Genomic DNA, 27301 nt, shown 5'->3' with positions numbered 1-27301 from the left:
CGCGCCAACAAACTCACCCAAAACATCCAACCAGAACGCTAAGCGCTCGCTGGTGCTCTTCCATCCCTCTCCGGGCGGAAACAAACTCCGGACATAACGGAGGCTTATTTATTTATTTATTCATTCATTCATTCATTCATTTATTTATTTAAAGGTAGCACATTGCCGCACAAGACCGCGCTACAGTCTCAACTGAAACTTGAAGAGCTCCCGACTTGTAATACTACTTGTGTTTATCGGGGGCTGTTTACACTGCTTCGCTTCCGAAGACCGTTAGGGACGTGGGATTAGGTAAATTAGGCTTCCAAAGAGTTTCGACAGATTCGGGTCGTTATTGGAGAGGAAGTCGGGAATAGAAAGCATTGTCTAAGCAGACGATCACAGAGATCAATCCTTAGCAGATTTTAGAATTCGCTGATGGTACGTGCATTTTCTTCTAGATTTCCTCTCGTTATAACGAATCGGCGTCTTAGGGTTTAAGTGTCACTTGACATCACTGCTCCCACGTGTTCTTTCCCATCTGGCGGCCGCGGCTCTTGTCCTGACCCTGACCCGCCCTCCCGAGGCTCAGCCGTCCCCCAACGCCCCCCAGCCTTGCACTGATGTCGGATGCGAGAGCCTGTGCTTAAGTATGGTGCCTGTTCTCTGCCGTGAGAATCCGGGGTTCCCGGGCGGGGGGTGGCAGGCTACGCTCCAGAAAATTGTCGGGGTCTCCCGAGGAGGCCGGCGCATGTACTTGGGGCAGTGGGGGGTGCGAAGCGGGACAGCGCTTCGCCAGGTCCGGTGCAGACCTTCCTGGGGATGGTGTCACCTGGGCGAGGGTAGGAACTTTAGGCCCTGAGACACCCCCAACCTGGATCTGGGGAGTCGGGGGTCTTGTTTTGGGACACTGAATTAGACTATAAGATATTTACGCTGTGACCTTGAGCTGCCCGGTGGATGATCCTCCTTTAAATGAAAATCGTCTCTAGACATACCAGGTCTAACAGCCCTTACCTGATCTGTTCATTTCCCAGCATGCGCTACTTAGAGTTTTCCCTTTATGCCTTACTAGAGGCTTTAGAATAATCAAAGCAAAAAATGTAATCCGATCTAAAAGCTAAATGACGAATTTTATTTCTGTTACATCTCGGCGATCTAGTTTCATAGAAGTCTAGACTTAAAATGGAATTTCAAGTCCGAGCGCGGTAGCTCACGCCTGTAATCCCAGTACTTTGGGAGGCCAAGGCGGGCGGATCACCTGAGGTCAGGGGTTCGAGACCAGCCTGGCCAGCATGGTGAAACTCCGTTTCTAATGAAAATACAAAAAATTAACTGGGCATGGTGGCGCGCGCCTGTAGTCCCAGCTACTCAGGAGGCTGAGGCAGGAGAATTGCTTGAACCCGGCAGGTGGAGGTTGCAGTGAGCCGAGATCACGCCATTGCGCTCCAGCCTGAGTGAGAGAGCAAGACTGTCTCAAAAAAAAAATAAAAACAAAAACAAAAACTGTAAGGGCTCAGCGTTAAAGAACCTTTTAATTATTTGTACCTTGCTGAGTTTCTCTAATTAATGAGGGTTTTTTTTTTGGAGACAAAGTCTTGCTCTGTCGCACAGGCTGGATTGCAGTGGCGCGATCTTGGCTCACTGCAACCTCCGCCTCTCAGGTTCAAGAGATTCTTCTGCCTCAGACCTCCTGAGTAGCTGGGATTACAGGCGCCCGCCACCATGCCCAGCTAATTTTTTTTGTATTTTTATTAGAGACGGGGTTTCACCATGGTGGCCAGGCTGGTCTCGAACTCTTGACTTTGTGATCCACCAGCCTCGGCCTCCCAAAGTGCTGGTAATTACAGACGTGAGCCACCGCGCCCAGCCATTACTTTTTATTTTAGTTACATTTTCCCTTCTTAATTGGGCTCATAGCTGGTACCTGTTTGTTCACAATTTATTGCATATTATGAGTGTACTGAAAGAACTACAATGTCACAGCTGCCAGAGACCTTGGAGATAGTTTAACTCTTACTTTCTAGGTGATACTTATTTGAAAGAAACAGTGACCTAAGATCTGAGTGTAGGCACTCTGAATTATTAAAATGACAACTTAATTTGGATCTTACAGCTCTTTGTCATGACTCTTTAGTTCCTCTTCCCCCAACCCCCGCGCCCCCACCCCCACCCCCCGCCCAGAGACTGGGTCTTGCTCTGTCATGATCATAGCTCACTGCAGCCTTGAACTCCTGAGCTCAGGCAATCCTCCTGTCTCAGCCTCCTGAGTACCTAGGACTACAAGCACTTGCTACCACACTGGCTAATTTTTTACTTTTTGGTAGAGACTAGGTCTTGCCTTATTGCCCAGGCTTATTTTATTTTTTCTTTCCTTTGTGTGTTTGGTTTTTTTTTTTGTTTTTTTTGAGATGGATCTTTGTTGCAAAGGCTGGAGGGCGGTGGCACAATCTCAGCTCACTGCAACCTCTGCCTCCCGGGTTCAAGCGATTCTTCTGCCTCAGCCTCCCAAATAGCTGGGATTACAGGCACCCGCCACTCCGCCCAGCTAATTTTTGTGTTTTTATTAAGATGGGGTTTCACCATGTTGGCCAGGCTCATCTGGAACTCCTGACCGCATGTGATCTGCCCACCTCGGCCTCCCAAAGTGCTGGGATTACATGCATGAACCATCGTGCCTGGCTTTATTTTCTTACCCTAAATCAGCCCTCTCAACCCCTTTTCTTTATGACTGATACTTTTCAAAAGACCAGTCAGGTTGTCTTACAAATTGTTCCATGTTGTAGATTTTCCTAATTATTCCCTCATGATTAGAGCGTATCAAACTTTTGGCCAGAATACCACATAGGTGATGCTATCTTACTGCATCTCACCAGGAAACACCTAATGTTGGCACCCATGTTTGTGATGCTAGGTTTTATGACTTAGCTTATACTTTTTTTCTTTGAGACAGGGTCTCTTGATCTGTCACCCAGGCAAGAGAGCAGTGGCTTGATCATGGCTCACTGCAGCCTCGAGCTCCTGGGCTCAAGTGATCCTCCTGCCTCAGCCTCCTGAGTAGCTGGGACTACAGGCACACACCACCATGCTGGCTCATTTTTGTATTTTTGGTAGAGATGGGGTTTTGCCATGTTGCCCAGGCTGGTGTAGAACTTATGGGCTCAAGCTGTCCACCCAACTCAGCCTCCCAAAATGCTGGGATTGAGCCACTGCACCTGGTCAGTCACTTAGCTTATAACATATATTTGGCTATTTGGAAAATATTTTTAGATAGATGATATATGCCATAATAGCTTATAAGACATTTCATAGGTCTTAAATAGGTCATTTTATAGGTGCAATGGGGAAAATACTGGATTTTGAAGTCCAAACACCTTAGTTAGGCTGCAGCTGCCCAGTTACTATCTGTATAAGTGACCTCATGTAAGTTTCTTAAGATTTCTGAACCATCCCTCCCAGAATTAGTAGGAAAATCATAAGGGAAGTGTAATGTATACTTATACCTGGACAAATAAGGATAGCATGACATTAAGTATTTTTTTTTAATAGTAACACATATGCCAAAGAATTGTAACCTCAGACTAGAGGAAACTAATTTCACTTACTAAAAAGGAAGAAACTTAAAAAAAAAAAGATTAGCCAATAGAAGTTTACATTTCATTGAAAAGACTATTAGAACTTGAAGGAACCGGGCACGGTGGCTCACGCCTGTAATCCCAGCTCTCAGGGAGGCAGAGGCGGGAGGATAGCTTGAGCCCAGGAGTTCGAGACCTGCCTGGGTAATATAGCGAAACCCCGTTCTCTACAAAAAGGAAAAAAAAAAAAAAAAAAGGACAAAAAAAAAAAGAACTTGAAGGGGACTTAGTAATCATATTACCTCATTTTTCAGGTAAGAATCAGGCCTTACTGGAGACATTCAAGCAAAGGTTGGACAACTACTTTTCCAGAACAGAAACGAAACTCATGCATCAGAAAAGGTTTGAGCTTGATGACTGAAAAGATCTCCCATTATTCTTAAGTTCTCTGGTTCTATGATATATTTTGTTTGTCACAAGAATAACAGAATCTGTAGTCATTCCCGAGATCTAAGCCAGTGATTCTTGAATTCGCTTCTTTCTTCTCTCCTCCAGGTTTCAGGGATATAATCAGAAGGTAACCCTTGATGGGTCTTTGCTGCTATAACAGCAAACATTTGCTGTAATATCTGGAAACTAGGATCAAATAAAAGGACAACCACATTACTGCTATCTGTTCTTACCATTAGGTGGTTTATGTGGCTGATGGAATTTGTCAGTCTAAGCTTACTATTAAATAACTGCAAAGTGAATAGTGAAAGATTTAGAAGACCTCAAATTAGCAAGTAACTCTGAAAATCATTTATTTACTCAGTCATCTCCAGTATTTTCTCTGAACCAGTTGCCTACAATTATGTATACCATAATCTTTTTTTTTTTTTTTTTTTTTTTTTGAGACAGAGTCTCGCTCTGTCACCCAGGCTAGAGTGCAATGGCACAATCTCGGCTCACTGCAGCCTCTGCCTCCCAGGTTCAAGCAATTCTGCCTCAGCCTCCCGAGTAGCTGGGACTACAGGCGCCCACCACTATGCCCAGCTAACTTTTGTATTTTTAGTAGAGATGGGGTTTCACCATGTTGACCAGGCTGGTCTCGAACTCCTGACCTCGAATGATCCACCCGCCTCAGCCTCCCAATGTGCTGGGATTACAGGTGTGAGCCACTGTGCCTGGCCTATACCGTAATCTTGATAGATACTGGTGACTACAGAGGATAGCTTTAGCGATTTAAGCAGACATAAGAAAACTGCTGATTATTAGCTCTTGAGTTCAACTGTAGGTCTGGAAAAAACAAAAACAACAACAACAACAAAAATGAAATTGGTCTGGGCGCGGTGGCTCATGCCTGTAATCCCAGCACTTTGGGAGGCTGAGGTGGGCGGATGACCTAAGGTCGAGAGTTCAAGACCAACCTGGCCAACATAGTGAAACCCTGTCTCTACTAAACAAAAATTAGCCAGGTGTGGTAGTGCATGCCTGTAATCCCAGCTACTCAGGAGGCAGAAGATGTAGTGAGCTGAGATTGCGCCACTGCACTCCAGCCTGGGTCACAGAGTGAGACTCTTGTCTCAAAAATAAATAAATAAATAAATCTCAAAAATAAATAAATAAAATACACAATTGAGTGATTCTAAAGAAAATAAATCATAATGTTAACATAGTGGTCTGTGAACGGTAGAACTATTTATCTTTTGTTTTTCAAATTCTCAATAAATATATTACTTTTATAGTATGATAAACTTTATTTCACTGAAAAGAGGAAACATACACTGTTTAAGTAATATATATTAATACATTATCTAATGAATAAAGAAGATCCATACCAAAAGCACTTGGGCATTCCTCATACATGTCTTTTCAGATTTTTTAGTAACAACCATCATCTGTCACCATGAGGTGTATAATAAGGACAAGATGTGTGTAGAGGCAACACAGGGTTCCAGTCTGAAACTTTAGAGAACATTTAAAGATTTCACACTTTCGGCCAGGCATGGTGGCTCATGCCTGTAATCCCAGCACTTTGGGAAGCTAAGGCAGGAGGATCACCTGAGGTCGGGAGTTCGAGACCAGCCTGATCAACATGGAGAAACCCCCGTCTCTACCAAAAATACAAAATTAGCCAGGTGTGGTGGCGCATGCTTGTGATCCCAACTGCTTGGGAGGCTGAGGCAGGAGAATCGCTTGAACCTGGGAGGTGGAGGTTGCAGTGAGCTGAGATTGTGCCATTGCACTCCAGCCTGGGCAACAAGAGTGAAAACTCCATCTCAAAAAAAAAAAAAAAAAAAAATGTCATACTTTGTCTCTCTGACCTCTGGTTGATAACCCAAAGAAATACAAGGATGGAATTTTTTAAAAAAAGAACAACAAATTTTGGCATTCCAGGAAGGAAATCAAATCTCTGTTCTTTTTTGATGTGAACTATAGAAGGGAAAGGGAAGGGAAGGGAAGGGAAAGGGAAGGGAAAGGAAAAGGGAAGGAAAGGGAAAGGGAAGGGAAGGGAAAGGGAAAGGGAAGGAAAAGAAGAAGGGTCTTAAATCAGTAATCCAAGCTCCTCCTACCTCAAGCACCTAAAAAAGAAGAGCAAAATGAACCCAATGAAGGAAATAAAGAGCAAAAATCAATTTAAATGAAAAGAGAAAAAAAGAGCTGGTTCTTTGAAAAGATTAATAAAACTGACAAACTTACTAGCAAGAGAGAAGTTACAAATTACACTATCAGGAATGAAATGGTGTACATTATTACAGGTTTTACAGATATCAAAAGGATACAGGAATATTACAAACAACCCCTCCTGGGTTCAAGCAATTCTGCTTTTGCCTCCTGAGTAGCTGGGATTACAGGCACACGCCACCACACCCAGCTAATTTTTTTGAATTTTTAGTAGAGACGGGGTTTCACCGTGTTGGCCAGGCTGGTCTTGAACTCCTGACCTCAGATTATCCACCCACCTCAGCCTCCCAAAGTGCTGGGATTACAGGCGTGAGCCACAGCACCCGGCAGGATTGAAGAATTCTATTTTCTGGCTTCCAATTCTCTGATTCCTCTGTCCCCTCCATTCTCCTATTGATTTTATTCATTTAGTTTATTTTGGTTATTGTATTTTTCACTTCTTAAACTTTCCATTTGGGTCTTGATATTTCTATTTCTTTGCTGAGACCTTCTATTTTTTCATTTGTTTCAAGCGTGTTCATAATTGCTCACTGAAGTATTGACAAGGTCCTGTTTAAAAATCTTTGTCAGATAATCCTAACACATGTTCCTCAATGTTGAGCATCTGCGGATTGTCTTTTTTTAATTCAGTTTGAGATCTTCCTAGTTCTTGGTATGATGAGTGATTTTTTAATATATTGCAGCCTGCACATCTTGCATATCATGTTATGAGGCTCTAGATTTTATTTAATCCTTTTATCTGGCTCCTTTTGACAATGCTCCATGAGGGGAAGTGGTGGGAGGTACCACTTCATTACTGCCAGATGGAAGCAGAAATTCATGTTCCTCACTCTGACACTTGAGGGGAGGGGCAGGGAGTTTCTTGTTACTGCTGGGTAGAGTGGGCATTCTGGCTCCTCACCAGGCTTCCATTTTCATTACTCTCCCCATGTGGCCTCCACTGACATTAGTAGGGCATGTGGCCTCATTGTCATGAGGCAGTAATGCAAGTCCTGAATGTCAAGTAGGCTTCCTTTGATACCACTCCAGAGTAGATGGAGATGGGCACCTCATTACTGCCAACTGGGGCAGAAACCAGGCTCCCTGTGTGGTTTCCACTGACACTCACTGGGGAGTGGGGAGGCTTTTCAGTGCGTATGAAGGAAATCACATTTTTTTAAATGTCAGTAGTTATCGTGATTTTTTTTTTTTTTTTTGAGACAGAGTCTCACTATGTGGCGCAGGCTGGAGTGCAGTGCTGCAATCTCGGCTCACTGCAACCTCCACCCAAGGGCTCAAGCAGTTCTCCTGCCTCAGCCCTCCTGAGTAGCTGGGATTACAGGCATGAGCCACCACGCCCGGCTAATTTTTGTGTTTTTAGTAGAGACGGGGTTTCACTATGCTGTCTAGGCTTGTCTCCAACTCTTGACCTCAGGTGATCCACCTGCCCCAGCCTCCCAAAGTGCTGGGATTACAAGCATGAGCCTAGTTACTGTGATTTTATAGGATAAGGAAAAAAGAGGAGGGAAGAATAAATGCAAAAAGGAGGCTAGTATAGGGATGATTGAGACTGGTGGAATGGAATTACTGTTGATTGTATGTGTTAATCAAAAGCTGAATGTTAATTTTTTTCATGATGGTGGCATACACTTTGTCCTAAACTTGAATTTACTACTAGTTTCAACAAAGCTTCATAAAAATTAGTTTCAACAAAGCTTCATAAAAATTTTATGTGTTTCACAGACTTTAATAATTGATAAGCTAATAAAGATTTGCACATCCAGTTTATCATTTTTGTCTTGGTTATCAGAAAACTCTGAACTAAATAAAATGTGTAGCATTTATGTTAGTCTACAGTGTACATGATTCATGTTTTCCTTTTACATGCTGTTTTCTATTTTAAACAGCTTTATTTTATACAAATCTTTTTTTTTTTTTTTTTTTTTTTTTTATTTAAGACGGAGTCTGGCTCTGTTGCCCAGGCTGGAGTGCAGTGGTGCGGTCTCAGCTCACTGCAAGCTCTGCCTCCCAGGTTCATGCCATTCTCCTGCCTCAGCCTCCCGAGTAGCTGGGACTACAGGCGCCCGCCACCACTCCCAGCTAATTTTTTGTATTTTTAGTAAAGATGGGGTTTCACTGTGTTAACCAGGATGGTCTCAATCTCCTGACCTCTTGATCTGCCTGCCTCAGCCTCCCAAAGTGCTGGGATTATAGGCGTGAGCCACCACGTCCAGCCTGTACAAATCTTTTATATGAAACGCTCAACCTTTTTAGAACTAGCCAGGATATAGTAAATAAATAATGTGATACACATTCTTACATCTAGATTAACTGAACCTAAGTCCTACATTTAGGATATGTGAAAATCTCAGTAATTCAGAAAGGCTTTTTTACTTACTTGTCTTCTCTTCCCTGTTGCCGCTAGGTTAGATTATAATTAGAAGTTTCTGATTAGTCTCTGTGATTGCCCTTTCTGAACTATAGAATGTGTAGTAGAATGTATAGTTCCTATAACTTTCTTTTAAAACTCTGAATATCTTTCATGAGGGTTGTCTATTTCTAAGCAAATGGTGTTTGTTAACTGGTGTTTGTTAACTATTAATAGAACGTTTGTATTTATATTGTAAAAGGATCATTAGTAGTAAGGGTCAGAGTTAAATTAGCAACTAATTTTAAGTGTATTTGGAGTGGCTCAGATATGTGAATCCACTTTTTCAACTATAGATTTTATTAAACCTAAATATAGGCCAAGTATTTGTGATGAAAATTTAGCATTCAAATTGAGATGTGGTATAAGTGTAAAATGCTCACCAAAATCAAAGACTTACTACAAGAAACGGAATGTAAAATGTCTTATTAATACTTTTTATGTTGATTGCATGTTGAAATGTGAAAATTTTTGATATTTTTGATATATTCGATTAAGTATAATAGTAAAAAATTTAAAATAAGCAAATTGGTGACTACTGGAATAGTTAAGTAATTTTATGAAAACAGCAAAAATCTCGATTTGCTTTATTTTTCTTTATTATTATTATTATTATTATTATTATTACTATTTGAGATGGAGTCCTACTTTGTCACCCAGGCTCTATTGCAGTGGCGTGATCTCGTTATTATTATTATTATTATTACTATTTGAGATGGAGTCCTACTTTGTCACCCAGGCTCTATTGCAGTGGCATGATCTCAGCTCACTGTAACCTCAACATTCTGAGTTCAAGTGATTCTCCTGCCTCAGCTTCCCGAGTAGCTGGGACCACAGGCATATGCCATCACGTCTGGCCAATTTTTGTATTTTTAGTAGAGATAGGGTTTCACTGTGTTGGCCAGGCTGGTTTTGAACTCCTGATCTCAAGTGATCCACTCGCCTCGGCCTCCCAAAGTGCTGGGATTACAGGCGTGAGCCACCACTCCCAGCTTTTTTTATTGTTTTTTTTTAAGCCCAAACCTCACCATCTTGGTTTCCTTTATAATCCTCCTAGGAATGGGGCTTTAAACAAGTAGCTTAGCAAGGTAGCAGAGCAATCTATCTTAAAATTGGAGATTTCGAGAGACAGGGCCTTTGAGTCCCAAACTAGCATTAGAAAATATAATTCTCTGGCCGGGCGCAGTGGCTCACGCCTGTAACCAGCACTTTGGGAAGCCGAGGCGGGCGGATCACGAGGTTAAGAGATCGAGACCATCCTGGCCAACATGGGTGAAACCCCATCTCTACTAAAAATACAAAAATTAGCTGGGTGTGGTGGTGTGCACCTGTAGTCCCAGCTACTTGGGAGGCTGAGGCAGGAGAATTGCTTGAACCCGGAGGTGGAGGTTGCAGTGAGCCAAGATCATGCCACTGTGCTCCAGCCTGGTGACAGAGTGAGACTCTGTCTCAAAAAAAAAAAAAAATCTAATTCTCAACTGTAAGGTTCTATGGTCATTAATGATCTGAGAAATTGGGGGTGCCATACAGTTACATACACAGATTTATAAAATATGAGCAGTGATTCCCTAACTTCAGTTAGACTAAAAACATCTGTTTATAGATTGACAAACTTTTTTTTGAATTTTTAAATTAGGTGACTAATAAAGGTACCAGAAGAATATGGCTGCACAAATACCAGAATCTGATCAGATAAAACAGGTAAGGTATTCTTAATAAGGGGAAAATATTTTGCAAAAAAATGTAAGATGCTATTAATGCCACTGTGTCAGGTTGGGTGCAGTGGCTCACATCTGTAATCCCAGCATGTTGGGAGGCCCCAATGGGTGGATCACTTGAAGTCAGGCAAGACCAGCCTGGCCAACGTGGTGAAACTCCCATCTCCTAAAAATACAAAAATTAGCTGGGCGTGCTGGCGCACACCTCTAGTCGCAGCATACTTGGGAGGCTGAGGCACAGGAATTGCTTGACCCAGGAGACAGATGCTGCAGTGAGCCGAGATTGCGCCATTGCACTCCAGCCTGGGCAACAGAGCAAGACTCCATCTCAAAAAAACAAAAACAAAAACATGTCAGTCAGTGGTTTCACAAAACAATTGTTTCTATTTCATTTCCAGAATGGATATTAAATGTTATAAAGTGTGTGTATTTTTCTTTTTCTTTTCTTTTTTTTTTTTTTTTTTTAAGACAGTCTTGCTCTGTTGGCCAGGCTGGAGTGCAGTGGCACAATCTTGGCTCATGGCAACCTCCATCTCCTGAGCCCAAGCAATTCTCCTGCCTTAGCCTCCCGAGTAGCTGGGATTACAGGCATATGCCACCACGCCCAGCTAATTTTTGTATTTTTATTAGAGACGGGGTTTCACCATGTTGGCCAGGCTGGTCTCAAACTCCTGACCTCAGGTAATCCGCCCACCTCAGCCTCCCAGTGCTGGGATTATAGGCATGAGCCACCGCGCCCAGGCAAGCATATGTATTTTTCATTTGACTGATAATCAAGAAAAAATTAAATATTCAACTAGAAAATAAAACTGTTCTGTAGATCATATTGTACCCATTTAAGTGGCATAACTATGATTTCAAGTGTTATAGTATATTTTGTCTAAATATAAAATACTAGTAATTGAAGTTTCAAAGCCTCTTTGTTTTAAAAACCAAATAATAAAGAACATTCTGGTTTGTTTGTAGTTTAAGGAATTTCTGGGGACCTACAATAAACTTACAGAGACCTGCTTTTTGGACTGTGTTAAAGACTTCACAACAAGAGAAGTAAAACCTGAAGAGGTATGAAAAGTGTTACTCACTGAAATTCTCCAGGCCTGTCATAAACACTATAAGTAGCATTTCACTTGTTCCTACTTATTACAGGAATTTAGACTACCTTTTATGTTCCATTGCTTAGAAGAACTGAAGCAGCCACTGAACCACGGCATTGAGTTTAACAGTGCCAAATTTAATATGATAGTTACATTGTACCAAGTCAGACCATTTTAGAGAAGATGGCTGCAGCTGCTGAGTTACTGTTTCACAACAAAGATTCTTACTAATTAGCTTTCAGTCAAGATGGCCTACCTAGAGAAACTTGGCACAGCCTTTCTGTATGGCCCTGGGAATTCTGGTTGGCTTTGGAAAAAGCAAAGCTTGACTTTGATGGCTCATATTGAAAGCCTAATCCTATTAGAAGTCTTAACTTTTTTTTTCTAAGACAGGGTCTTGCTCTGTCACCCAGGCTGGAGTGCAGTGGCATAATCATAGCTCCCTGTAACTTTGAACTCCCAGCACTTTGGGAGGCCAAGGCAGGTGGATCACTTGAACCCAGGAGTTCGAAACCAGCCTCAGCAACATGGTGAAACGCTGTCTTTACAAAAAATACAAAAAAAAAAAAAAATTAGCTGGACATGTTGGCACATGCTTGTGGTCCCAGCTACTCAGGAGCTGAGGTGAGAGGGTCACCTGAGCCTGGGAGGCAGAGGCTGCAGTGAGCTGTGATTGCACCACTGCACTCTAGCCTGGGTGACGGAGCAAGACCCTGTCAACAAAAACAAAAACAAAAAAACCAGTCCTCGTCTCTACTAAAAAATGAAATGAAATACTAGCCAGGCATGGTGGTGTGTGCCTGTGGTCTCAGCTACTCCAGGGACTAAGGTAGGAGGATAACTTAAGTCCAGGAGGTTGAGGCCGCAGTAAGCCACTGCACTCCACCCTGGGCAACAGAGAGAGAACTTGTCTCAAAAAAATAAATAGGCCAGGCACAGTGGCTCATGCCTGTAATCCCAGCACTTTGGGAGGCCGAGGTGGGCGGATCACGAGGTCAGGAGATCAAGACCATTCTGGCTAACACAGTGAAACCCCGTCTCTACTAAAAATACAAAAAATTAGCCAGGCATGGTGGCAGGCACCTGTAGTCCCAGCTACTCGGGAGGCTGAGGCAGGAGAATGGCCTGAACCCAGGAGGCAGAGCTTGCAGTGAGCCGAGATCACGCCGCTGCACTCCAGCCTGGGTGACAGAGCGAGACTCCATCTCAAAAAATGAATAAATTAATTAAATAAATAAAAAGTAGAAGGGTGAGAATTAAGAATGTTGTTTCTCATTAAAAAGGAACAAACTTACTACTGGGTCTACATTTTAACAATCGAAACAAGAGGATAGGAATGTGGGCTTTCACTTAATACACTTGCAGAAAATCTAGTCCAGAAGCTTCTTGAAAGCAGAGATTTACCATTGCTCTTAGTGACTACAAACTGGCAGGCATTCGGTATATATTAATGCTTGTCAGTGGATGAAAGTATCAATTAAAAGCTATGGTCAGTTGCTGCCAATTAATACTATTTAATTCTCAGATATAGAAAAGCAAACTACACACTGTTCTTTTAGAATACATGCATTTTTAAAAATTCATATTTTTGTGTTGCCTCTTGGATCTTCCCTTTTCATTCCTAGACCACCTGTTCAGAACATTGCTTACAGAAATATTTAAAAATGACACAAAGAATATCCATGAGATTTCAGGAATATCATATTCAGCAGAATGAAGCCCTGGCAGCCAAAGCAGGACTCCTGGGCCAACCACGATAGAGAAGTCCTGATGGATGAACTTTTGATGAAAGATTGCCAACAGCTGCTTTATTGGAAATGAGGACTCATCTGATAGAATCCCCTGAAAGCAGTAGCCACAGTGTTAAACCATCTGTCATGACTTTGGCAAATGGAAACCACTGGAGAAACAAAATTGCTATTTACCAGGAATAATCAAACTAGAAGGTCTTATTGTTCAATGAAATAATAAGATGCAACATTTGTTGAGGCCTTATGATTCAGCAACTTGGTCACTTGATTAGAAAAATAAACCATTGTTTCTTCAATTGTGACTGTTAATTTTAAAGCAACTTATGTGTTCAATCATGTATGAGATAGACAAATTTTTATTACTAAAAGTAAAATAAATGGAAATATCACTGAGCAGTTGTTTATACTGTATGGTACCATAGTATTCTCACTGGACTGTGGATACGTTGAAATGTTTTTCAATCAGGATCATCCTCCAAGCATTCCTGTTCATTCATGTCTGCCTCAAATTGCTGGTGAATACATAAAACAGTTACTTGCTAATCATTTCAATGCACGGTCCTTTTCTTGCCTCCCTTGTGTCAGGGTGGGCATTATTCCTTTTTTTTTTTTTTTTTTTGAGATGGAGTTTTGCTTTCGTCACCCAGGATGGAGTGCAATGGTGCGATCTTGGCTTACTGCAACCTCCACCTCCCAGGTTCAAGCAATTCTCCTGCCTCAGCCTCCCAAGTAACTGGGATTACAGGTGTGTGCCACCATGCCTGGCTAATTTTTGTATTTTTAGTAGAGATGGGGTTTCACCATGTTGGTCAGGCTGGTGTCAAACTCCTGACTTCCAGTGATCCGCCCACCTCAGCCTCCCAAAGTGCTAGGATTACAGGCATGAGCCACTGTGCCCGGCCACATATTCTTATCTTACCTACATTTTCATATATCTTCAGGAAACCATCCCATCTGCCCTAGTTTGGGAATGTTTAAGAGTTGAATGTTACACTGTAATGGAGTTCATGTTTGTGTTTTTTTCAAAAGCTGACAGTTAAATATGATAGATTCCAAGGCTTGCCAATGATAAAAAGTGAACCAAAGTAATGTCTTATGGCTAATGAATCCTGAAATGAATCCAGGCATTTGCAGGAAATTCTAGTTGATGCATATGTATACCAAGTAGTTTAGTAAAATGCAAGTGGACTAAAACTTACTAATCAACTGGCTTATGAATGGATTTCATTCGATACCATTTTAAACCTATATTTAAGAGAATGCTAATTAGCCTGTATGTTTAAATTTACCAAAGCGATTTTTATGTTTTGTATGTTAATGGAAGTAGAAGTATTGTTCTGCTTTAAAACTGAAGTGTTGAAATACAGATAATACTCAAGAAAATATACAATTTATTATAATCAAAGGAACCTGAAAGAATAGGCTTGCTTCATGTTAAAGCAGCCAAAAAGTCAGAGATTTCACTTATTTAAGATTCTGGGCAATTCACACACATACTTTGATATTTTTGTGTAGTCAAGTATAACATAGCTATTTACTGTGTACATTTCACAAAGATAATTAAATATGTGCTCACCTGGCAAATAAGGGGAATTTTGTGCAACAGCATCTCAAATACCTTGGGAGGGAGTGTGTGTTTGAAAACCTTCAGAAGTTCCTGTGGTTGCCCACACACTAAAAGGGCATTGCTGAGGTGTTGAACCCCCATTCTATGCTCTCCTGAAACAGAATGACAAGTTTTGAGCAAAATTTTAAAGTTCTTTAGACATTCTACAAATCCAAGAAAGCAACAAGCATTAAAAATTAAAAGCATATCAAACTAAAGACTACTTAGACAAGTCTTGTGAAGAGTACAGTACAAATATGAGGGAAGACGTTGAGTTTCTTAGTGGTGAAGCTGCAATATTAATAATTTTGAGCCAAATTACAGCAAGTATACTCTTACTGTTTAGATGTGCACTTTTGCATTGGAAATGCTTGTGTTCTATAATTTGGGTATGGAGGGAAGAGGATACTGAGGTTTTTTGTAAGCAGTTGTCTGCTTTTATTAATATCTGAAGGTTATCTTTACATGTGTGATTGATAAAATAGGATAGATTAAACATGTTCCAGCTAAATAGAACTTAAAAAAAAAAGATTTCACTATCAAAGAGTTGAAACAAGATTTAGCGTAACATGAATTACATACCCCAAGGAAAAAAATAAGAGATTTATGAACTCTGATTTTTAAGCACAGTTTTAAAATGAGTTTTAGGATAACTGGCTTTGAAGTAACAAAGAATGAAAATATGTGAAGAGTGAAAATCATAGCATTTCTGTTTAAGTTAGAACATGGAATGACTTTAGTCTCCCTTGTTTTACTTTAAGGAAACTGAGGCAAAGATCAGTGAAATGATGTATAGTTTCAATGCTGATTAATGTCAGCATTAGGAATATAATCTAATTTTTTGACCCTTGAGACTAGAGTACTGCCTCTCTTCAGGTATTCGGTAATCACAGGAGTTGAAATCTTGACATACTTAATATAACTAGGTAGAAAATAAAATATGGCCCTACAAGTAAGTATAATAATAGATTTTTATTAGCTGAAACTAGTTTTCCATTTATCGGTTGAAATACATGGTCATATGAAGAGAAGAGTGCATGACAGAAAAAAATGCTTTCCAAAGATTCATATTAAGCTTAAACTAAAAAACAACAGGGATATGTCCTGACTTAAATACATTAATTTTATATTTTCAACATAAGATATAATAGTGCCTGTTCTCAAGATTGGTGGTGCTAACAATACAAAACAATCAATTTGGTCAAATAATTTAACCAACCAATAAATTAAATCATACCAGCTCCTCAGAAATTTCAATCAAAATTATTGGCCCTATGGTCTCATACAGACATAGCCACCATTGAGATGGCTACAGAACTATATTTTACCTGACAGCAAAATGAAAATTGTGGGTGATGGCAAATGAGAGTGGAGAAAGTTAAGAAGAATGCAGAAAACTGGGTGAAAAATTGCCACACTGGATAGAATACTGTACTGGTTGGTTCTCAATGTTTTAGAAACCTAGGGAGATTTTTAAAAAAATATTGACATCTGGGTTCCAGCCCCATAGATTCTGATTTAATTGGTTTGGGGTTTGATGAAGAATTAAAGAATAAGCAGCCAAGACCGAGAACTGCAGTGTATGTAAAATATGGAAGTATAAAACTTCTGTAAAGAGCTATTAGGGGGCTGGGCGCGACGGCTCACGCCTGTAATCCCAACACTTTGGGAGGCTGAGGAGGGCGGATCACTTGACGCCAGTTCGAGACCGGCCTGGCCAACATGGCAAAACCCAGTCTCTACTAAAAATGGAAAAATTAGCCAGGCATGGTGGCACACACTTATATAATCCCAGCTACTTGGGAGGCTGAGACATGAGAATTGCTTGAACCCAGAAGGCTGAGCCAAGATCACACCACTGCACTCCAGCTTGGGTGACAGAGTGAGACACTGTCCCCCCAAAATAAAAAAGCTATTAAATAGCAGTTAAAAATTTAAAAACCCAAGTTTGCAACATGTGTTCAGATCACTTCTAAATCTAATTGAACATTACATCATAGCTCTTAAGCATAAAGTGAATAGGAATAAAATGTGATAAAATATGTTATCTTTTTTCTTTTGACTTGTAATTCAGAACTTTCTTTCCCACAATTTGAGGGCCCTTGTTTACAAAAAAGAATATAAAATTATGAGTACAAAATTACTAGGGGTGGCTGGGCACGGTGGCTCATGCTTGTAATCCCAGCACTTTGGGAGGCCAAGGCAGTTAGATCACTTGAGGTCAGGAGTTTGAGACCAGCCTGACCCACATGGTGAAACCCTGTGTCTACTAAGAATACAAAATTAGCTGGGTGTGGTGGTGCATTCCTGTAATCCCAGCTACTTGGGAGGCTGAGGCAGGAGCATCGCTTGAACCTGAAAGGCAGAGGTTGCAATGGGCTGAGATTGCGCCATTGCACTCCAGCTTGGGCAACAAGAGTGAAACTCCATCTCAAAAGAAAAAAAAAAAATTGCTAGGGGGCCCTAGAGGCCTATGCATATAAAGGTCTTTAGACATAAGCTTCACTGGTTTATGTAAAGTCACTTCTGTTTATATCATTTAAGTTAGTTCTAACTGTACATTTTGTCATCAATATTTAGCAGGTATTTTTAGTCCATTTCAAAAATTACTCCATCTAAAAGCAAAAATCATTAATATTTAGCAGGTATTTTTAATCTATTTTAAAAATTACTCCATCTGAAAGCAAAGATCAATACTAAATAAAATACTAAAATACAAATTATAGTGATTAATGTGCAATGATTTTGAATGCCTGCAACTTTTTCATTTCTCAAAACCTTTATAATGGTTTTAAGACACTGAATAAAAATCTTGGCTATTGCTGTGAGTTGCCTAGGATTTTGACTTCCTCTTTGTTTTTATAAATCCTGGAGGAGGCTGCTTACAGATTGAAAAACAAAACCTTTTGGACAAAAAAAAAAACAGAGGCAAAAACAGGTACAGGCACTGTGATATGCAAGGGAGTTTGCAACACTTAAAAAATATATATACATTGTACTGATGGGTTTGTAATGCTGATTTATCCAGCAACATCAGTCACTTCTTAAATTAAGAAGCCTCAAGCCAAATTTTCCTTTCCAGGGTTTAACACCAGAATAAGGACATTATGATTATAGTATTTATACAATAATAATATTATCTACCATCATTTTGCCTAACAATATTATGAAGTTTTCTCAAATCCATCTGGAATTAGGTAGGAATAAATTATAACTCAAAATATGACCATTAAGTGTAAGATAGCCCCGACAGGCATCACTCCATTAAACACAGTAAAAGAATGGACATTCATAGGGAATTTATTTATCAACAAAGTAAATAAGTATTAAGAATATTCTAAGAAAGCAGGAACATTTTTATAAAGCAGTTAGAATTTTTAAAAGCTGTTTTGTTCGTTTTCTTGAGACAGAGTCTCTGTCTCCCAGGCTGGAGTATAGTGGCAAGATGATGGCTCACTGCAACCTCAAACTCCTGGGCTCAAGTGATCCTCTCACCTCAGCCTCCTGAGTAGCTGGGACTACAGGCACATGCCATGGTACCCAACTAATTTTTGAAGTTTTTTGTACAGACAGGGTCTTGCTTTGTTGCCCAGGCTGTTCTCAAACTGTTGGCCTTAAGCAATCCTCTTGCCTTGGCCTCCCAAAGTGTTGGGATTACTGGTATGAGCCACCACACCTGGCAAAAAGTTTTTATTCTTAACATTTAGTCACTTGGAAAACTCACTGACTTAGAATTTTATATAACCATAAATGAGGTATTTTTGTATTTGGCTTTGCTACTCTGTTTGCCCACTTCCAAGTCTGCAACTTGAACACTAAACTCTAACATAATGCAAGAGTACAGTGTGATGAAGTGAACATGCTGGGATAGTTTTTCTTTAGCGAGGGAAGTTGGCTAACACATCCAGCTAGTTATTGGACATACAAATACTAATCAATAAATATTTCTTAAGAATAAACTGTCGTAAGTAACTCACAAAAGAACATTTACATTCTTACCTCTAGATAACCAAAGTTCTCCCATCCGTACCTCTTGCAAGAAAAGTTCTTGCAATTTTTTATTCTTCGCTGGATCCCACAACTAAAATATTCATAAAATATTTAACAATGAGTAATGAATGTAAGGTATATGGTTACTGATCAAATTATTTTTTATTTATAAAGGACATCTTGGGCTGGATGCGGTGGCTCACGCCTATAATCCCAGCACTATGGGAGGCCAAGGCGGGCGGATCACCTGAGGTCGGGAGTTCGAGAACAGCCTGACCAACATGGAGAAACCCCGTCTCTACTAAAAATACAAAATTAGCAGTCGTAGTGGCGCAGGCAGGAGAATCGCTTGAACCTGGGAGGCGGAGGTTGCAATTGGCTGAGATCACACTGTTGCACTCTAGCCTGGACAACAAGAGTGAAACTCTGTCATAAAAAAAAAGGAAGAAAAAAAAATGACATCTTGAACCTAGTCTCTAAATCTAAAGTTATGACAAATGTAGTTGTTCTTTATAATATTTAAACCAATTTTCTAAAATGGGATTATTTTAAGTGATTTAAAAAAACATGACATATTTGTTAAGTTGAGATGCTTATAATAAGTAACTCTCATCCCATATTTTACCCACCCACATATAGCAGAAATCCTACTGTAATTAATATAACAAAGGTAGTTTTGTATGTTGCAAAACTATTTTCTTGCCCGGGATATTAACAGTGCCTATTGACTTGGTTGCAATGATTTCTCTGGCTTACAAGGTCATTTTGGTCTTTTTAGTAGTGAAACCTGTTCATGCAACAGTAATTCTCTATTAGGGGAAACAAGAAACTATGCTAAGCCTTCTGTACTCACACCCTCAAAAGGAAAGGGACAAAGGACCTGGTGGGGGGTTGGCAGGGGAGTGAGTGTTCAGAAGGATGCTTTGGTTTACTGCGGTTGGTTCATGAAGGCTACCATGGCCACAAGATGGCATCATCATTGGTACTACATCTAGGGCTAGTCTTTCAAGGTACACTGAGCAAACCCTAGCCCAAAATATCAACTCCACTGCCATTTACTTCAGCTCCAGTGTTTCAAATCTGTAAGGTTTTTGTTTTTGTTTTCCCCCAAGAATTTTCTTTTTAAAATGCAATGAGCCTGGAAAGGGGTCACCTTTTTTTTTTTTTGAGACAGAGTCTCACTCTCTTGCCCAGGCTGGAGTGTAGTGGCGCAATCTCGGCTCACTGCAAGCTCCACCTCCCGGGGTCAGGCCATTCTCCTCCCACAGCCTCCCAAGTAGCTGGGACTATAGGCACCCACCACCACGCCCAGCTAATTTTTGTATTTTTAGTAGAGACAGGGTTTCACCTTGTTAGCCAGGATGGTCTTGATCTCCTGACGTTGTAATCTGCCCGCCTCAACCTCCCAAAGTCCTGGGATTACAGGCATGAGCCACCGCGCCCAGCCAGGGGTCATCTTTTAAGCTTGTATCATCAAATATACTAATAATCAGTAACATCAGAGGTTTTACTCAATGGATGTTTAGTGAGGACTGGCAAGGGCAGGACACTCCAGGAAAAGCTGGAAGGAATTGGAGACCAAGAACCCTGTGCCCATCCCCAGGGACTCACAGTCTAATAAAGGGAAAGGGATCATGTAGGTACAACAAGAAGTCCAATGTCCTCTGGGGCTCAAAGTACAGAGACATTACATCTAGTTGGAGAATTGTCAAAGGCTTCTCAGAAAAGATAGTGTTTGAGATGTGGAGAGGTTCAGTGAAAGTTTGATGAGGAAAGTATAAGCAACGCAAAATTGCAGGGAACATACCAAGTGAACTTAATTAGCTGGATTATGGTAGGGTAAATGTTTGTTTGCTGGAGTACAGTGGCACAATCTCGGCTCACTGCCACCTCTGCCTCCCGGGTTCAAGTGATTCTCCTGCCTCAGCCTCCTGAGTAGTTGGGATTATAGGTACAGACCACCACGCCCAGCTAATTTTTGTATTTTTAGTAGAGATGGGGTTTTACCATGTTGGCAGGCTGGTCTCGAACTCCTGACCTCGTGATCCACCCGCCTTGGCCTCTCAAAGTGCTGGAATTACCTGCGTGAGCCACTGTGCTGGCCATGATAGGGTAAATGTAGCAACAATATAACCATTATTGAAGGCCAGCTATAAACTAGGAACTTTACATATGTTATTTCCAATCCCTAGGAAAATAAGGCAGTCAATTGGAATAGGCACCCATCGAAGGCATAGCACCAAGCTGAGGCTGGTTTTGTTTTTTGTTTTTGTTTTTGTTGTTTCTGAGATGGAGTTTCACTCTGTTGCCCAGGCTGGAGTACAGTGGCATGATCCTGGCTCACTGCAACTTTTGGCTTACTGCAACCTCTGCCTCCCAGGTTCAGGCGATTCCCTTGTCTCAGCCTCCTGGGTAGCTGGGACTATAGGCATGTGCCACCATGCCCGACTAATTTTGTATTTTTAGTAGAGATGGGGTTTCACCATGTTGGCCAGACTGGTCTTGAACTTCTGACCTCAGGTGATCAGACCACCTCGGCCTTGCAAAGTGCTGGGATTACGGGTGTGAGCCACTGCGCCCAGCAAAGCTGGTCTTATCTGTGGAGTAGGGAGCTACTGCAAGGAATTACATATTCAGAGCTGCCATTTAGAAGAAATTTACTCTAACAGCATAAGAATAGAGGCAGGGCGACAAGTTAGGAAACTATTCAATAACCTGGGTAAAAGGTAATAAAAGCCTTTAGTCGCAGGGAAGCAATAGAAATAGACAAGTGGGATATATATATATATATGAAATAGAGCATTTGAAAATAAGAATTGGTCATTGTTTATGATGGATGAAGCTGACAGTTAAACAAGATGAATCAGGGTCATAGCAGGGAGGCTAGTGACACCAGGAGCATCGTAAGGAAACAGGAGTAGGTGCAGTGGCAAGGGGGGAGATGATGAACTTACTTCTGGACACACTAAGGTGAGGTGCCAATAGAACGTCCAGATGGCAGAGTCTGGTAGACAGATGAAACTTGGGACACCAGGTCTAGAGTAGCACATTTGAAATCACTTTTGGAGAAGGCAAGGATCTTCTAGGGAGAGGGGGAAGGGTACAGAACCCAAGGCCCATGTTTCACAAAGCATCACCTGAAGGAGCTGTTAAAACTGCAGTTTCTTGGGCTCCACCCAGACCTACTGAATCAATCTCTGGGAGTAGGGCCCAGGAATTTGCATTTTTAAACAAGCTCTTCAGGTGATTCTTATGGATCCTAAAGTCTGACAGTCACTGTGCCAGTAAGAATTCCCCGGGCTACTGGATCAGAATTGCTGGGATCAGGGTTAAATAATCCATATTTTAACAAATGCTCCAGGTAAATCTAATGCAGCAATGGACCATACTTTGGGAAAGTCCTGGGAAGAAGAGGAAGAAAGACCCTAGAAAAGGTGAGAAGAGACGACTTTCTCTGCTTTGGTTTATTCATCTGTAAAATGAGAATAGAGGCCAGGCACAGTGGCTCCCTCCTGTAATCCCAACACTTCAGAATGCCAAGGTGGGCAGACTGCCTGAGCTCAGGAGTTCAAGACCGGCTTGGGCAATGTTGCGAAACCCGTCACTGTACAAGTACAAAAACTAGCTGGACATGGTGTGCACCTGTAGTCCCAGCTATTTAGGAGACTGAGGTAGGAGAATCACCTAAACCCAAAAGGGTTGAGGCTGCAGTGAGCTGTGTCATGCCACTGTACTCCAGCCTGGGCAACAGAATGAGACTCCGTGTCAAAAAAAAAAAAAATTAGAATAGAGTTGTGACAATTACATGAAAGAACATTTGAAAAATCCTGCTTGTGCTGCTTCCTCACTTGAAATAATTTATTTCCTATATGGGAAATAATATAATATTAACAATTTATTATAATTATTGATTTATATCAATAAATTATAGTATGACTTAGTTATGGCTTAATATGAATATAATTAAATTATATTATAATGAAAATATGATATTAATATAAATCATTCATTATTTCCCATATGAACTGTCATTGACTGATTTTCCTGTCTTCAACTTCCTTTCTCCACACTAGAACCAGAATTGTCTTATTTAAAAAATAAAACCAAAATAATTGTGTCTTTTCTCTGAAATAAAGTCACCATCGTTAGTTATCCACCACAACAGAAAAATGTCCTGACTTTTCAGTTTGGCATGCAAAGTCCTCCACAATAAGACACTAAACTGACCCTCAGCTATCTCTCTGGCCATAACACTCCTTGAATACTACAATTTCATGTTCTTTGCCTCTGCACAAGGTATTTCCCTCTGCCTACAATGAGTAACAATATTCAACAAACATTTGCTGGGCACCTACCGCACTAGACTCCTACCGCACTGGAAACAATGGAGAGTAAAAAACAAAAGTCTGCCCTCACAGAGTTTAGTGTAATAAACAGAAAGCATTAATTAAATAATTACATAAATATGCAAGTGAAACCATGGACAATGAAGAGGGACATGCAGCTGTAACAGGCTCTGTCCCAGTCAAGTCATGGAAGGCATCTCCACTCCCATGTCCAGCTCTTTGGACACTCCCTACCCAGCTAACTATGTCAAATGGGCTTTTATTCTCTACTGTGATTCCATTTTGAAACCCCAGAAGTGTCTTTGACTCTGCCTCTCCATTACCCTTTACTCAGTCGGCATGAACTGTATTCTTCCCAGTTACCACTAACACCACCATAGTTTAGGATTTTTATTACCTCTCATCTAAATCGCTGCAATGGCTTGTTTTCTCTTCTTGTCCATTAAGTACACTCCTGCCTGATCAATCTAAGAATGGTTATCTTCTGCCTTTCTTTCTTTTTAAAAAATTCCTGCTTAGAAATCTTCAGTAATTCCTCCATTGAATCTCAATTCCTTAACCTGGCCTTCAAAGCAAGCCTTCCTTAATTCAATCCCTACTTTCGCTTTCCAACCTTACCACCCACTATTCCTCAGTATGACTCCTTTGCCAAACTGGTTTACTGAATGTGCTTGGCAGATGCTCCACTTTGCATCTTTATGCACATGCTGTTCCCTCCATCCTGTGTCCTCTCCCCTGAAACCAAGCTACAAGTTCATCATCCTTCCAGGCTCAGTTCAATGTCACTTCCGCTACAAAGTCTTCTCCGGAAAAACTGCATGTTTCAAAAATGGCTACCGCAATATTCCCGGTCACACAAGTGCTTTCAGAACCTTGCCATCCCTGTTGAGAGGCAGAATCTATTTCTTCTCTCTTTAAATTGAGGAGGCTTCAATGTTGCCAGAAGTGGTACCATCTGCTCTCCCACATGAGCACATGTTCTAGTTCACATGCATGTGCGTGCTCTCTATACACACACACACACATATGTTTGCTTGCCCCTTGGGACACAGCCCACCACACAAATGAATCTCAGATCACACAGACACGTGTAGGTGCTCTGGTTAACAATCTCAGCGAAGTAAACATCCAGAATCAACTGCGGATTGCTTGTGGCCAGGAGTTCGAGATCAGCCTGGGCAACACAGGAACACCCTTGTGTCTTTCTTTTTTTATAGGCAGTGTCTTGCTCTGTCGCCCAGGCTGCAACTGCCGCCTCCTGGACTCAAGCAATTCTCCTGCCTCAGTCTCCCAAGTAGGTGAGATACAGACACACACCACCACTCCCGGTTAATTTTTGTATTTTTAGTAGAGACAGGCTTTCACCATGTTGGCCAGGCTGGTCTCGCACTCCTGACCTCATGTGATATGCCCGCCTCGCCTCCCAAAGTGCTGGGACTACAGGCCTGCACCACCGCGCCCGGCCCGTCTCTTAAAAACAAAAAAAGGGACTAATCAAATTCTGCCGCAGACTTAGAAAACACGAAGATGCCTTCTGCTTCCGAGCTACAAGAAAGGCCCTGCGGGAGAACAATCTAGAAGTTACTGCCAGGTGACCGTGGCCAGTCTGGGTTTCTAAGTGTCCTGCGCGGCTCTGAAAGGGCAAAAGCCTCCTCTTCCTTCTTCCAATTAAAAGAAGTGCCTGTTGTACAATGTTTTGCTTTACAGCTGCCCTTTTACAACTCCAACTTCTCCCTCCTTCCTTCCCTCCCTTTTGTGAGAGGAGAGTGACTGAGCCTGAGGCGGTGCTTGGGGCGCGAGGGCAGGCCTCTTCCCTGGCGCGGGCGGCGGGCGGCTGAGGGAACTACTTGCTGCCGAGCCCGCCAGGAGCCAAGAAACCCGCCAGGAGCCAAGAAACCCAGCGAGCCCGGACCTGCGTCTACTGAGCTACCTGCGTGGATCGAAAGCACTGCACCTGCGTGCCCCGCTCCTCAGGCTTTTGAGGCTCGGCTCTTCTTTCTGCGAACACAACACAGCACGTGCTGGCTGGGAGGCGTGGGCTCAGTGGTCCTGCCCGCCCGGGAGCCGCGGGCCCCTCGGCAGAAGCTGCGGCACTCACGGCCCGGCTTCTCACAGAGGGGCCCTCCCGGCCGGCAGCCCGCCCGCGCTGCCCGACCCGGCCGCGCCTCCGCCTCGGTCCCACTCACTGTCCCGCAGGCGGCGCTTGAACGCGGGGTCCCCGCGCCGCTTCCGGTCGAGGTAAACACAGTAGCCTAGGAAGGCGAAGGCGCCACAGACCGCCGCGGCCGCCAAGAGGCCGAGGAGGGAGCGGACGGAGGGCATCCGGCCGCGGGCGTCCCACAAGCGGAGCGTTGGGCGCGGGCCGGCCGGCAGGGGGCGTCGGCGCGGCGGCCCATCGGGCCTCGCGGCCTCCTGCGCACTCAGCGGCGCGTTGACGCCTCGCACCCAGGCTTGTGGACTGGTGAGGAAGCCGAGCGTTCGGGAGGATGTGTGCGGGAGCCTGCGCAGCCACCGAGTAGCAGAGCTCTGTTCCAACCTACGTCTGTCGCACTCCAAATTCTGAACCCTTTCTCCAAACATGCCTCTGCCCCTGTGTCTACAACACCGATTTGGGCAAAGCACAGTATGCCGCGAATCTGCTTTACTGGGAGCCGGTGGTCGTTTAGGCCTCTGTACCCTCACCTGCAAAATTAAGTTGACTCTAAGGTCAACTTTGGTCACCTCCTAGTTCACATTGTCTAACACCAGCCCGTAGTCCCCAACCTATGTTTAGTTTTATAAGAAACTGAAGGCCGGGTGCGGTGGCTCACGCCTGTAAACCCAGCACTTTGGGAGGCTGAGGTGGGCGGATGACGAGGTCAGGAGGTCACGAGGTTGACCATCGTGGCTAACGCGGTGAAACCCCGTCTCCACTAAAAATACGAAAAACTAGCCGTGCGTGGTGGTGGGCACCTGCAGTCCCAGCTACTCGGGAGGCTGAGGCAGGAGAATCGGGTGAACGCGGGAGGCAGAGCTTGTAGTGAGCAGAGATCCCACCAGTGCACTCCAGCCTGGGCGACACAGCGAGACTCTATCTCAAAAAAAAAAAAAAAAAGAAAGAAAGAAAAGAGAGAAAAGAAAAGAAAGACTGAAGACAGTCACACTGTCTTCCAAAGTGGCTGTAGCATTTTTGCATTCCTACCAGCAATGAGAGTTCCCGTTGCTCCACATCTTCCCCAGCATTTGGTATTGTCAGTGTTTTAGTTTTTTGCATTCTAATAGGTGTGTAGTAGTATCTCAGGGTTTTCATTTGCAGTTCTCAAATGACATATGCATATGATATTGAACATTGTTTCCTATGCTTTTTTGCCATTTGTATATCTTCTTGGGTGAGATGCCTGTTGAGATCTTTTGCCAATTTTTAAATCAGGTTTGTTTTCTTAGTGTTGTGTTTTAAGCTTTGTATATTTTGGATAACAATCCTTTATCAGGTATGTCTTTTACGAATATTTTTTCCCAGTTTGTGGTTTGTCTTCTCATTCTCTTGATGAACATCTTTTTTTTAATGTGCATAATTGCCATCCATATATCTTCTTAGTTGAAGTATATGTTCACATCCTTGGTCTATTTTTTAGCAATTGCATTTTTTCCCTGTTTTGATCGTTCTTTATATATTCTGAAGTCCTTATGTGATGTGTAATATGCAAATAGTTTCTCCCAGTCTGTTTCTTGTGTTTTTATTGTTTTAACAGTGTCTTTTAAAGTACCAAAGTTTTACATTTTGGTAAAGTCCAGTTTATCAATTTGTTACTTTATGCTTTTGATGTTGTATCCGGTAATCTTTGCCTAACCCAGTTAGGCAAAAGGTCACAAATATTTTCTCCTATTTTCTTTTAGACACATTATAGTTTTAGGTTTTCTGATCCATGTTGTGATCTATTTAAGTTTGTGATCCACTTTGTTTTCATATATCTTGCAAGGTAGGGATCCAAATTAATTTTTTTGCATATGAATGTCCAACTGTTTCCCCTCCCTCCCTCAATTTTTTTTGCATATGTATGTACAACTGTTTCCCTCCCTCCCTCCCTCCCTCCTTCCCTCTCTCCCTTCCTTCCTTCCTTCCCTCCCTCCCTCCCTCTTTCTCTCTTTTTCTTTTTGAGGCGGAGTCTCGCTCTGTTGCACATGCTGG

At 42.1% G+C, this 27301-nt stretch overlaps 2 protein-coding genes across 10 annotated transcripts; one reads left to right on the top strand and one right to left on the bottom strand.

Annotated features, from left to right (window-relative positions):
• The first annotated feature begins 155 nt into the window (after positions 1 to 155).
• On the top strand, positions 156 to 14775 carry TIMM9 (translocase of inner mitochondrial membrane 9). 9 transcript variants are annotated; one of them, XM_025393070.1, is made up of 6 exons: positions 169 to 291; positions 441 to 629; positions 3869 to 3956; positions 10265 to 10329; positions 11313 to 11408; positions 13066 to 13737. In XM_025393070.1, exons 4-6 carry the CDS (start codon positions 10291 to 10293, stop codon positions 13198 to 13200), a joined length of 270 nt encoding a protein of 89 aa, XP_025248855.1. In that variant the 5' UTR covers positions 169 to 291; positions 441 to 629; positions 3869 to 3956; positions 10265 to 10290; the 3' UTR covers positions 13201 to 13737. The 9 variants fall into 9 exon arrangements, 8 of the variants coding, with proteins under 8 accessions (XP_025248855.1, XP_025248858.1, XP_025248856.1 ...); XR_003120602.1 differs by lacking the exon at positions 10265 to 10329 and having other exon boundaries at positions 156 to 291; positions 13066 to 14600; XM_025393071.1 differs by lacking the exon at positions 441 to 629 and having other exon boundaries at positions 224 to 291.
• On the bottom strand, positions 13531 to 25496 carry TOMM20L (translocase of outer mitochondrial membrane 20 like). Its single transcript, XM_025393069.1, has 5 exons — positions 25320 to 25496; positions 25088 to 25131; positions 18797 to 18878; positions 14768 to 14910; positions 13531 to 13703 (listed from the first exon to the last, which is right to left on the bottom strand). The coding sequence occupies exons 1-5, from the start codon at positions 25453 to 25455 to the stop codon at positions 13650 to 13652; spliced, it is 459 nt and encodes a 152-aa protein (XP_025248854.1). The 5' UTR covers positions 25456 to 25496; the 3' UTR covers positions 13531 to 13649.
• Between the last annotated feature and the right edge of the window lie 1805 nt (positions 25497 to 27301).

The sequence above is a fragment of the Theropithecus gelada genome, chromosome 7b, assembly GCF_003255815.1.
Source record: "Theropithecus gelada isolate Dixy chromosome 7b, Tgel_1.0, whole genome shotgun sequence".
Lineage (NCBI taxonomy): Eukaryota > Metazoa > Chordata > Mammalia > Primates > Cercopithecidae > Theropithecus > Theropithecus gelada.
Note: the sequence above shows the minus strand (reverse complement) of the source record. Positions and strands in the feature narration are given on the sequence as shown.